The sequence below is a fragment of the Chrysochloris asiatica genome, unplaced genomic scaffold, assembly GCF_000296735.1.
Source record: "Chrysochloris asiatica unplaced genomic scaffold, ChrAsi1.0 scaffold00092, whole genome shotgun sequence".
NCBI classification, from domain to species: Eukaryota; Metazoa; Chordata; class Mammalia; order Afrosoricida; family Chrysochloridae; genus Chrysochloris; species Chrysochloris asiatica.
In genome coordinates, this window is record NW_006408610.1 from 6,413,031 (window position 1) to 6,426,113 (window position 13,083).

General features: G+C 46.1%; 1 protein-coding gene across 6 annotated transcripts in view; it reads left to right on the plus strand.

Moving 5' to 3' along the window:
* The window catches only part of CELF6 (CUGBP, Elav-like family member 6), a 40,095-nt gene extending 27,360 nt beyond the window's left edge, over window positions 1-12,735 (plus strand). Inside the window, exons 4-13 of one of the 6 annotated variants that reach the window (XM_006866517.1) lie at window positions 9,048-9,176; window positions 9,285-9,364; window positions 9,500-9,643; window positions 9,760-9,892; window positions 9,978-10,127; window positions 10,251-10,310; window positions 10,554-10,634; window positions 10,721-10,864; window positions 11,379-11,534; window positions 12,403-12,735. In XM_006866517.1, the coding sequence (XP_006866579.1) occupies window positions 9,048-9,176; window positions 9,285-9,364; window positions 9,500-9,643; window positions 9,760-9,892; window positions 9,978-10,127; window positions 10,251-10,310; window positions 10,554-10,634; window positions 10,721-10,864; window positions 11,379-11,506 (1,049 nt within the window). In that variant the 3' untranslated portion in view covers window positions 11,507-11,534; window positions 12,403-12,735. Of the gene's footprint in view, window positions 1-4,997; window positions 5,004-9,047; window positions 9,177-9,284; window positions 9,365-9,499; window positions 9,644-9,759; window positions 9,893-9,977; window positions 10,128-10,250; window positions 10,312-10,548; window positions 10,635-10,720; window positions 10,865-11,377; window positions 11,535-12,402 lie in introns of those variants that run through there. The other 5 variants (XM_006866521.1, XM_006866518.1, XM_006866520.1 and 2 more) reach the window with 5 other exon arrangements.
* The last annotated feature ends 348 nt before the right edge of the window (window positions 12,736-13,083 follow it).

Here is a 13,083-nt window from a genome sequence, read left to right on the forward strand (position 1 = left end):
GACTGTGAACCATAAGGTCCGCAGTTCAAACCTACCAACTGCTCCTCAGAAACCCTATACAGGGGTCGCTTCAAATAGGAACTGCCTCAATGGCCCTTAGCAACAAGTTAAACAGCAGCCTGGATTTTAAATAATAAGCATATTGTCCAATTAGGTAAGCTCTCATTTCTAAATTCTTCCTAGGATCCCACAGTGTTTATTAACTAATATCTGGATTAAAATTAAATTTTGAACTAGAATTTTCAGAATTTTATGACACTGGGACATATTCTCTGACCTAAGTAAGAAAGCTATGGATCTTAGCAAGGACTGTTTTATCAGGATTGGTTGACATGCAAATCTGTCTCGGATCCTTATAATTTATTTAATTCTAAAAAGTGCTTTTCTAACTCAGTCTTGGCTGAATAAGTTTCACAAGTATTGCTTAAGACTTTCCTCACATTAACTCTTGACTTTATGAAATTCATTTTCCATCCAAAAGTAAAGAGAGGTGCTTTCTCAGGGTGACATAGAGAAGATCAACAAAGATTATTGCTCCTGGCTATGGCTGCCCCTCCACAAGTCCCATGTGCTCTGATGCTGTCCTTTAGGTAGAAGTGCATAGCCTGCCAGAGTAAAGTGTGTCCCTGGAGACTGAGGTTCTTCTGTTTTAAGGAATCTGGAAGTTCAGGTTCGGTCTACATTTCTTCTCATCCCACCTTGGCTCTCCTAGATCAGGGTGAAGGGACAGTTGTATCTCTGTTCTGACTTCCAGTCAAAGTGTTTTGTTTTTTTTTTTTTGTTTTTTTTTGAGGTCCTTTTAAAAAACCCTTTTTGAGGTTCATCAGATCTGGCCAGGAGACTGCTTGTCCCGGGTCCTTCCTTCACTCACTTCTCAAATCTTTCTTGGCTCCCTACACACCATTAACTACCAGGAACACCAACAGAGAGATGCTTTGTTCCAAATGTTGCCACCAGCAGGACTTCCTGGGTTGATATTTGGACTGAAAGGTAGACCAGTATTTTTAGAATGTGTTTGTTGGTTAGTACTGCCTAGACTGAGATCTTGTATATTCACTGTCCCTAAAATTATGACCTTTCACCAACATGGAGTAGAGCAAACATGAGGGTGTTAAAAGCTAGAAACTTGAGCACCACAGGAATTCCTTTGGACCAACTTGAGGCAGAGCTTCATTTAACCTCCATTCTTGGACAACATCCTGGTGCCTTTCCTGAAGAAGACAGAATGGACTGACTCTACTATCATTTCTGTGTCCTCCACCCCAATATTTGCTGCCTGAGAATTCCTACCTGTACAATCAACTGTACAAGCAGATACCATTTATGGAGATGGGCCTCTGGGGCTCAAGACACCTGGTTTGGGTCCAAAAGGCATTTGGTGGAAGATCAGAGTATACATTAGTTGCCAACAGGAAAATGCAGTTACACCCTTCAACAATGTGGCTTTCCAACCATATCACAATTCCACAGTGATATTACCTTCCAAAGGCGCTCTGGTAGCGTAGTGGTTACAAATCAGGCTGTGAACCACAAGTTCGAAATTACCAGCTGTTCCGCAGGAGAAAGATGAAGCTTTCTGGTCTCATAAAGATTTATTGTTGTTGTTGTTAAGTGCCGTGGAGTCGATTCTGACCCACAGCGACCTTGTGTTGGGTTTCCAAGGAGCAGCTGGTGAGCTTGAACCGCCGACCTTGCAGTTCAAGTGGTTTTGCAGTCTGGCGCATTAACCCACAGCACCACACTGGGACTCCCATAAAGATTTACAGCTTCGGAAACCCTGTACAGGGTTGCTATGAGTCCGAACTGACTCCACGGCACATAACAACAACATTACCTTCCAAGTTCTCCACTCCAGGAAAGTCAAGCTTCCCTGTTTGATATATGCATCTTTCCAGGGACCAATCCATCACCCATGTTGTTGTAGTTGTTCAGACATCCCTGATCAGCTTCATGCAACATTCTCTTTTCAACAACTGGAGCAATAATGACTTGACCTAGAGGAAACTGAATTATCAGGGGCATGTCACATCATCATCTCTTTCTGAGGGTATTGATCATCTCTCAGAATCTTCAGAGCTGTGGATTTTGGAGCTACTCCCCAGGGTCTCCTCTACTTGTCTGTCAGTTTATCATACTGTGATGCCTTGCATGTTGCTGTTTGGCCAGAAGCTGTGCCATCAGTATTTTAAATGCCCGTAGGGTCAGTCATGGTGAACAACTTTTATGGAGCTTCCAGACCAAGACAGACTAGGAAGAAGGAACTCTCAGGCGACTTATGAAAATTGGCCACTGAAAACTTTATGAATAGCAACAGAACATTGCTGATATAGTGCCAGAAGGGAGCCCCTAAGATTGAAGGGGAAGAGCTGCGCCTTTAAAGTAGAATCTAATGATGTGGATGGAACAAAGCATTCTGGACCTTCATTTGCTGATAGGGCACAACCAAAATGACAAGAAACAACTTCAAACATCAATTAATAATCAGAATGTGGAATGTGTGAAGTGTGAATCTAGAAAAATTGGAAGTTGTCAAAAATGAAATGGAACACATAAAGATCAATATCTTTGGCATTTGTGAGTTGAAATGGACTGGTACTGGCCATTTTGATTTAGAAAATCATATGATCTACTTTCCAGGAAGATAAATTAAAGAGGAGCGGTGTCACATTCATCATCAAAAAGAACATTTCAAGATATATTCTGAAGTACAATGCTGTCAGGAAATGGAAAATACCTGTGTGCCTACAAGAAAGACCAGTTAGTATGACTTATTAAAATTTACATGCCAACCACTAATGGCAAAGATGAAGAAATGGAAGATTTTTACCACCTTCTACATTCTAAAATTGTTCACGCATGCGATCAGAATGCTTTGATAATTACTGGTAATTGGAACACAAATGTTGGAAACAAAGAAGGATTAATAACTAGAAAATAATGGCCTTGGTGAGAGATGTGCCACCAGTGATCTCATGATAGAATTTTGCAGGATAACACATTCATTGCAAATACCTTTTTTCAGCAACATAAATAGTGACATACATGTGGATCTCAATGGATGAAATACACTGGTATCAAATTGAATGCATCTATGGAAAGAGACAATGGAGAAGCTTAATATCATCAGTCAGCACAAGGCCGGGGATTGACTGTGGAACAGACCATCCATTGCTCATATGCAAATTCAAGTTGAAGCTGAAAAAATTACAACAAGTCCACAAGAAGAAAGTACGACCATGACACCCTTCAGATACGGAAGTGAACTCATTACCCTGGCTTAAATGTCAATCAAACAATAGAGAGGTCTACATGGAAAACAATAACAATAGGGAGGTACGCACTACTCAGAATAATCAATCATTTGAGATTAAAAGGACAGAGTCTGGAAGGCAAGAAGGGGAAATGGAGGCAGGAAACACAGGGAGGAAATGGGCTATGTGATGTTACACTGTGGAGATGGCAATCAATTACATGAAACAAAATGTGCATGAATTGTTGAATGGAAAACTGATGTGCTCTGTAAACCTTCACCCAATTCATAATAAAAAGTTAAAAAAGAAAAAAAGACCTAGACTATATCCCACCTGAATTTAGAGAATGTATCAAGAATACATTTGACACATTGAACATTAATAACTGAAAACCAGACAAGTTGTGGGATGGCATCAAGGACATCATACATGAAGAAAGCAAAAGGTCATTAAAAAGACAGGAGAATTAGATCAAAATGGATGTCAGGAAAGACTCTGAAACTTGCTTTTGAACATAGAATGTTGTTGCTCTTGTTAAGCGTATAGAGTTTCTGAGGAGTAGCTGGTAGTTTTGAACTGCCAACCTAGCGGTTCAAACCAACCTTGTGGTCCAGTGCTTATCCTACAGTGCCACACCAGGACTCCATTAGGAAAGTAACAGGTTACAATTCAACATCAGAAATGTTCAGGATTCAGCCATGCCTGAAAGCAGGTCTCTTTCTGGCTCTCAGCACCTTGATCTGGCCTCTGCCCTGCTTGAACAATGTTACAAAGCTCTTTTAGGGCTGCCAATAAATGTCCAAAGGCACTCCATTCAGCTATAAACCTCTGCCCAAAGATGCTCAGCACTAGTTCTGTGTGTCAGCAAACCTAGCTCCCCAGATTAAGCACCTAGAGGCACACTATACTCCACAAGCAAGTCTCCTTCCTGCTCAAAGACACTCTCTCCATAGGCCAGGAAACCCGCTACTCTGTCTTGTGTTCTGGCTCTGCAGCTTCTCTGGTGTCACAGCTTTCCGTGTTCTGGCTTGAGGAGGTTCAAAACTCAGGGATCTCAGGATCCAAAGGACATATTCTACTCCTGGCTTCCTTTTCTTATTGGTAATAAAATCCCCACTTCCTGCTTCTGAGATGATCCATTTTATACTCAGCAGGATGGAAAAACTGACTGATCCTCATTAGAATTCCAAGTTTTTACAATTACAATTAACCTTGTTAACAATTCCTCACAACTGAATCATATAATCTTGTCAGAATCTTCCCCCATCTTCTCTTATCCAGATCCATCAGGAAAAGAGGAAATTCACCCAATCTACATGGTCCCAGCCAGTTGTTTGGTGAGAGTTACAAAGATTATGGCTACAGAGCCATAAGAAACAATTCACTGCACTGCACAATCATAACAATTATTACATTGCAAAGAATGGGAATTCCAGAACACTTCATTGTTTATGTGCATGCAGGACCTATACACAGATCAAGAAGCAAGTCGTTCAAACACAGCAAGGGGATACTTTGTGGTTTAAAATCAGGAAAGGTGTGCATCAGTGTTGCATCCTTTCATCATACTTATTTAATCTATATGCTGAGCAAATAATCCAAGAAGCTGGGACTGGATGAAGAAGAATGCAGCATCAGGATTGGAGGTAGACTCATTAACTACGTGCAATAAAATGACACAATCATGCTTGCTGAAAGCGAAGACGGCTTGAAGCATTTACTGATGAAGTTCACAGAGTACTGTAGCCCTCAGTATGGATTACACTCCAAGATGAAGAAAACAAAAATTCTCACAACTGGACCAATAAGCAACATTATGATAAATGGAGGAAAGATTGAAGTTGTTAAAGATTTCATTTTACTTGGATCCATAATCAACATCCATGGAAGCAGCAGTCAAGAAATCAAACAGTATATTGCATTGGGAAAATCTGCTGCAAATGCCCTCTTTAAAGTGTTAAAGAGTAAAGATAGCGCTTAGAAATCTAAGGTGTACCTGACCCCAGCCATGTTACTTTCCATCATCTTATATGCATGTGAAAGTTGGACAATGAATAAGGATGACCAAAGAATAAATGACATATTTAATATTCTATAGCAAACACCATAATTCAAAGAAAGATGCCTTTAAATTATAGCATTGGCAATGAATATTAGATATGCCATGGATTGCCAGATGAGTGGTGGTGGTGGTGTTAGGTGCCATCGGTACAAACTTCATAGCACCTAACAACATCAATGGACTGCCAGGAAAAATAAACAAACATTTCTTGGAAGAAGTACAGCCAGAATGCTCCTTAGATCAAGGGTGGCATTTGAACGTGTTATCAGGAGGAACCAATACCTGGAGAAAAACACTATTCTTGGTAAAGTAGAAGGTCAGTAAAAAAGAGGAAGAGCCTCGATGACTTGACACAGTGGCTGTAGCAGTGGTCTCAAGCATAGCAAAGATAGTGAAGATGCCGCAGCGTTGGGCAGTGTTTCATTGGGTTGTACGTAGGGTTCCTTTGAGTCATGTTGGACTCCACAGTACCTAACAAACAAAACAAAATCCAGGTTCCTGTCTTTTCTTCTCTTTGGCCAGGTGTGTTGTTTCCTATGTCTGCCATAACAAAACACCACAAAGTAAGTGGGGTTAAAGAACAGAAATTTAAATTTATTGTTTGACATTTCTGGAGGCTAAAAATCTAAAATCAGGGTGTTGGCTCTGTTGGCTCTTTATGAGACTTTGATGAAAAAATCTGCCCCATGCATCTATCCTAGCTTCTGGTCTTCCTTGAGTCTCAGCTGCTCTCTCACATGACATCTTGCGTCCGTGTATCTTTTCTTTTATAAGGTCATGTCATTATACCTCCTCTTAAGCTAATTGACAACATCTTTAAAGATTCTATTTCCAAACAGGATCACATTCACAGGTATAGGGGCTAGAACCTCATTCCTGTGTTGGGGTAACCCATAATTCAATCCATAACACCATATTTCTTAAGAAACTCACCCCACCATTTTTGAGTCACTGAGGCCCATGGCCACCGTGATATAGCTCATCTTCCTGTCAAAGACCATCCAAGTCCCAGTAAAGTGGCAAACAGGATACCTTTGAAGTCTGTGAAACAGGCAGCCTAGAGTCCAGTCCACAGTGGGTACTCATTTCCATTTCAAATTCTGTACACCCCAGGAGTCTGGAACCACAGGGTCAGTACCCTGACATGGAAAATGAAAATGGAAGAATCATTGGAAAGAAATAATCAGAGAATTTCTTAGGCTGTGACATGGATCTGTGGACCTAAACTGATCCCTATCAGCAGGCAACAGCCACAAGAGGTAGAATAGATGAAGGAGTCAATCATCACTGGCCAATTAGCCTCTTTCCTATCTTGGAGGCTCCATCCCTTTCCATCTAGGACCACCCGATTGCTGGTCTATGTGGCATGACATCTCAATTGAGGTACCATCAACATTGTTCCGACCCTATCCAATGACACAGCTGAACAATAAAGTAGGGCATCATGAAGGCTCCTGTAAGCCTTGGAATTCTGGACACCCAAGATGTACTTCAGCCTCTCCTTGACCTTCTGCAATCACATGACCAGACATTAGTGACATAGCTCAGGAACATGACAGTCTTCTGGGGCTTGAGTCCTTGACCAGGATGAAGCATATCCTTCAATGTCAAGGCAAAGTCATCAACATCAGATTCATGAAAAGCCTTTCTTGTCTTCTCAGGCTCCTGAATGAAGAGAGATCTCTCTCTTCATCCACCATCTAGGATTCTATTCTCTGCCTCTTAGGTCAGTAATTTTCAAAGGGCTTTTCCTGGCGTCCCCTCAGGGGTGGGGCACTGAGAGAGGATCAAGCAGGAGGAACCTCAGCACCTTCTTCCATTCTTTCGGTCAGAATAATTCTGCTTTTCTCTTACATTTGAGGTTTCATCCTAATATATATTTTTAAATGTTTTATTGTGAATTATGTGATTCATCTTAATATTTTTGTTAGAACAAAGTATTCCACAACTTAAAAAAAAAACAAAAAACATTTGAGAAGCTAGTGATCTATTCAAGGGCACTATTCTGTAAATAACACCCCCAGAAAAGAAGCACAACCACTGGGTTGTACTCTCACCACAGGTCTACACCTCCTCCAGTATTCTGGCCATAAGTACATTATCCATCCACTCTTCCTCAGGATCACTGTGGAGGACCCCTCTGAACAGAGGACCTGTTCCATATGAACTGTAGCAACAGACAGGGAAACCTCAGGACCCCCAGGGCAGCCCAGGCTGCACCCCACACTGTCCAGGACTCACATGAAGCTAGCCTTGTTAGAGATTTCCCCTCTATACTAAATTCCTTTTCACTCTTTCCAGTGTTCAGTCTATGACCCTCACCATCCTTGCCTCCCCATTCTCCCTGACAACCTTGTCGAGGGGTAAAAGAGATTAGAATGTGCTTTCCTAGGCTCCAGGATCTTGAAATGAAGCCTGAGTCAGATTTTCACCCATCCCTTCTCTCCCAAACTGTATCAGCCCTACCCCAAATTTAGAGTCATTTTGGTGCAGGGGGGAGTCTAATTTAAACTGCAGGTCCTGTGGGCTGGGCCTTCTACCCGGGATTTAGGATTATGCTTCTGAGATCTGACTTGGTAGGTGTACAGCTGATACCCTGGTTTCTGGCCCCAACCTTCTAATTTTCCCCAGACACCATAAACCCTTTCCTAGTAAAGTTGCTGGAGTCCTGGTGTGGCACTGTGGGTTAATTCACTGAACTGCAAAGTTGTTTGAACCGCAGTGTCGGTGGTTCAAGCTTATCAGCCGCTCTTTGAAAAACAGGGCCGCTATGGGTCAGAACCAACTCGATGGCACTTAACAACAACAAGTATATCTGCCACTCTGATAGGAAGTGTGGACATGCAGAGGGATCAGATTTGTTCTCAGTTGACCATTCAGGTCTGCAGACAGAACTTGTTCTTCCATAGTTTGAGCACTTGGGAGGGACCATGAGTGGAGAACAGGAGAAGTTAGAGGGAGGAAACAGGTCAGTGAAGACTTTGGAACCTTGATGAAGAAATGAGTTGTTGGAGATGGGGAGTTAAGGACCAGGACAAGGTGTGCCTGGGAAAATACTAATGCTGGTGGCTTAGGGAGCTGGGCTTCTGCCTTCTGTCTTTGGAGAAAACATCCAGGTTGGGTTTGGTGCTTAGAGTGGGAATTCTAGTGCTCAGTGTCTGGACATGAGACAATGGGACAAGGGAACTATTTCATCGTTTTTTGTTGTTGTTGTTTAAACCCAGAACTGTCCTTAATTTGGGCAGGAAAGGGCATTGATTCTAGCTACCTCCAAAGGTGTACCTCCTTTCTCTGTGTACGCCCAAAGGGTGTACCTCTTTTCTCTGGACTTGATCTGAATACGAAGACCATCTCTGAGTATCTCTTCAAGGCAAAACAGTCTTTCCCAAATCCTAAGAACAGAAAGATCAAACATAAAAGGATACAGATAGGATTCTACCCATCCAGAGATATCAAGACCGCATCACTTCCACAAGAGCAGTAACGGGCCTTTCTGGGTCTTTGCAGGACTCCGGTGTTCCTGATGGAATATCTGGGCAGAGTACTTCCTCCAGATCTGTCCGTAGATGGGTCTACCCCTCAACCAAACCTAACTTTGTAGCACTGAGGCCGACTTCCCCGTTACGCTTCATCCCAGAGCCAGACTATGGCGAGATATCTACAAGTTCCTCTGGTGATTCCGGGGAGTCCCGGAGGACTTGAGGTCCCCAGGTCACTCCTGGCCTTGTTCCCAGAGGACCGGAAGCTGTTTGTGGGGATGCTGGGCAAGCAGCAGGGTGAGGAGGACGTCCGACGCCTGTTCCAGCCTTTCGGTCATATCGAAGAGTGCACCGTCCTTCGGAGCCCGGATGGCACCAGTAAAGGTGACCTGCACTGACCCTGGGACTTCCTCATGACTCTGTCTCACTCTGGGCCACATGACCTTTTGACTTCTGTGACCTGAGCCACCCGACCCCTCTATCCTGCCCCAGGCTGTGCCTTTGTGAAGTTCGGGAGTCAAGGGGAAGCTCAGGCGGCCATCCAGGGTCTGCACGGCAGCCGGACCATGGCGGTGAGGGCGGGCATCTGGGGGCTGAGGAGGAGGCCAGTGGGGCGGGGGCGGGCCCTCCTCACCACCTGCTCTCGGTGCCCTGAGAACGGGGCCAGGGTCGGAACTGGTCACCGCGACATCCCTTGCCCTGTCCAGGGCGCCTCGTCCAGTCTGGTGGTTAAGCTGGCGGACACAGACCGGGAGCGTGCGCTGCGGCGGATGCAGCAGATGGCGGGCCAGCTGGGCGCCTTCCACCCGGCACCGCTGCCCCTTGGGGCCTGCGGCGCCTATACCACAGCGGTACGTGCCTGGCCCGGGATGGGGGTGGGGAACAGGTGGAGCCGACTGGAAGCAGGTGGGAGCGGGAGGGTGCTGGTCCCTGGACTCTCCACCCGCGCCTGTCCTCTCCTCCAAAGATCCTGCAGCACCAGGCGGCCCTGCTGGCGGCGGCGCAGGGCCCGGGGCTGGGCCCGGTGGCCGCGGTGGCGGCACAGATGCAGCACGTGGCGGCCTTCAGCCTGGTGGCGGCGCCGCTGCTGCCCGCCGCAGGTAGGGCGCCCAGGGGCAGAGGCCGCAGCCGGGCGGGCACCGGGCGGGCGGTACAGCGGGCTGACTCTCCGGCCTCCACCACCAGCAGCCAACTCCTCGCCGGGCGGCGGCCCTGGCACGCTTGCCGGTCTCCCTGCGCCCATCGGCGTCAATGGATTCGGCCCCCTTACTCCCCAGACCAACGGGCAACCGGGATCCGACTCGCTCTACAATAACGGGCTCTCCCCTTACCCAGGTGGGCCCCCGCTCCACCCAAATCTCCTAGAAATGGGGTGGGGACCGAGGGAACAAGGGGGCTGCCTTTCACGGCCTCCCGCCACGTCCGGCCTTCACTGTGGGCCTTCCCATCTCTCCCCAGCCCAGAGTCCGGTGGCTGACCCCCTGCAGCAGGCCTACGCTGGGATGCACCACTACGCAGGTTTCACTTGAGGCTACACGGTGTGGGGGGTTGAAGGGCCCCAGAAAGGAATAGGGAGATTTATGGGGGGGTTAAGGCTCTGTTCTGAGGAAGGAGTCAACCCCCCATCCCCTCTCCTGGGCCCAGAACAACTTCTCTGGGGGTGAGGCCTACAGTTGGAAGAGTTGAGGTGGCCAGGTAGATGGGACCCTGATTGGGGGATGGCTCCTGGGGGTCACTGCCCACTCCCACCTCTGTCTCCAGCAGCCTATCCGTCGGCCTATGCCCCAGTGAGCACAACTTTCCCCCAGCAGCCTTCAGCCCTGCCCCAGCAACAGAGAGAAGGTGAGGGACAGGGGCCTGGAGTTCAGGGCCTGGTGGGGCTGGACAAAGGGTCGCTCCTTTGAACCAGCCTGTTACTGTTCCTGCAGGCCCCGAAGGCTGTAATCTCTTCATCTATCACCTGCCTCAGGAGTTTGGTGATGCAGAACTCATACAGACATTCCTGCCATTTGGAGCCGTTGTCTCTGCCAAAGTCTTTGTGGATCGAGCCACCAACCAGAGCAAGTGTTTTGGTGAGCAAAGCCTCATCCCTAGGCCCCTGTACTCCGAACTCTGGGATTTTCTGCAGACCCTAAGATGTTCCTTCCATAAGGCAATGATTTTTAGAAACTGAGTTATAACCAGTCACAGGGTTCAGCCTAGACGAGATTCACCAGAGAAGGTCAAGTGTCTGGGAAATGTTTGACAGGATGCAATTTAGGGGTCTGGACCTTAGAGGAGGATACTGGAGATCCTTTCCAACTCAGGGAAGTTTTGAGAATCAGAATGTGAGTTGTAGAAGAAGAGAGCCAACCCATGTTAGGGAAAGACAGCAAGATAACCCAACCAACCTACTCCATACACACACATACTTAAAGTTATTCCTCTCAAGGTTCCCTTCAGGCCACGTGTGTGCGTGTATAAACAATAGAGGGTTATATGTTTGATGGGACTGGCCTGAAGGTACAGAGAGAAGAGGGGGCAGGTCAAAAAAGGAGGGCCTTCCCAACAGAGTCTCCAGCCAACCTTTGTGTTCACAACCCACAGGGTTTGTTAGTTTTGACAATCCAACCAGTGCCCAGACTGCTATTCAGGCCATGAATGGTTTTCAAATTGGCATGAAGAGGCTCAAGGTCCAGCTAAAGAGGCCCAAGGATGCCAACCGGCCTTACTGATCTGCCGTCACTGACCAGCCACAGAAAGGTGAGCCCTATGAACCCCAGTTAAATGGGATATAGGCCCTTCTAATTTTCAGGGTATTTTTGGAAGTTGAGGTCGCTCCACCTCTGAAAAAGTGTGAGGTCGAGAGATGAGCCAGGAGCTAGAAAGAATTCTCGGGAATCTTTGTGCTTTTCCTTCAACCTCAGGATTGAGATGTTAAACAACAATCATGTCCACCACCATTTCCATGGTCTGGGAGAGACCATTATAGTACAATCCAATCAGTTCTGCTCTAGAGAGAGCCACAAGGGACCATGAGTGTAGAGAAACTGTGTGGAGGCAGGGGCAGGGGTTGGAGAATGAGACTAAAAAAAAAAAAAAAGGTAGGTTTGGGCCAGTTTAGAAAGGGTCTTCTTAAAATCCAAGGAGTTTGGATTTTATCCTGAAGATACTAAGAAACCACTGAAGAGTTGAATCAATGAAGGGAGAAGGTGTAAGTGCTGGAGAAAGGTGAGACGAGAGAAACAAGATTGCTTAAGAAGCAAGATTTGCAGGGCCTGGTGGGTGATGAGGGGGAAATGGCAAGTTCTCCCAGGGTTCTGACAGGGTGAGTGCATGGGTCCATAGGATGTAGCCTCAAATGTTGGAGATTCGCTTTCTTGGAAAGTCCACCTGGCCCTGCATTACTTGAGCTTCCGCAAAGAGCCTTTAGAAGAGGTTGTCAAGCTGGGGTCATCTGCCCAGAATCCAGGGTTTCCTGTAGTCCTGTTCTTTCAGAAGAGAGACCCTGATCACTATCCTGAGATGTCACTGATGAGAGGCAAGCTGTTCTTGTTTTATCCTCCTGGGTGATTTTTTGCCTTTTCTCCTCCAACCCCCTTCCCCCTTGTCAATTAATATTCAACCATAGAGAATGAAGAGTGAGAAGAAAGGAAAAGCACAGAAACACTTGAGCCGCCCTTCCTGAAGGAGCAGCTGCAGCTGGAGGTGGATCCGACCCAAGGCTGGGGCCTGGAGCTCAGACCACTTTAAGGATTGTTTCTTACAAGTGGGTTGTTCTGGGCCTGGGGCAAAGAGCTCCGGCTGGCAGGGCAACTGGGCCTCACAGGATTCATTGTTGAAGGGAACCAGCAGAGGGCCTTGGGGGTGCCACGGGCTTCTCCACATGGGAAGCCCAGACTTACTTCTTCAAAATCATATCATTCCTTAGAGTTTAGGGACCAAAGGACTATTGCTTTTTTAAATATATATATATTATATATATCTATATAAATTAAGAACTCCTGGTGTGGTGCTGTATAATCAGCAATAGACTGAATTATAAGGCCAGCAATTCAAACCCACCATCTGCTGCTTCTCAGAAACCCAATACAGGGGTCCTATTAGTGGGAACCAGCCCAACACCACTTAACAACAACATAGATAGATAGATAGATAGATAGATAGATAGATAGATAGATAGATAGAGATGGAATTCTGGTGGTGCTGCAGGTAAGCATTGGACCACAAGGTTGGTTTGAGGCTCAAATATATATGTGTGTGTGTGTGTGTGTGTGTGTAAAAATTTAAACATTTAGTGGGTTTACCATAA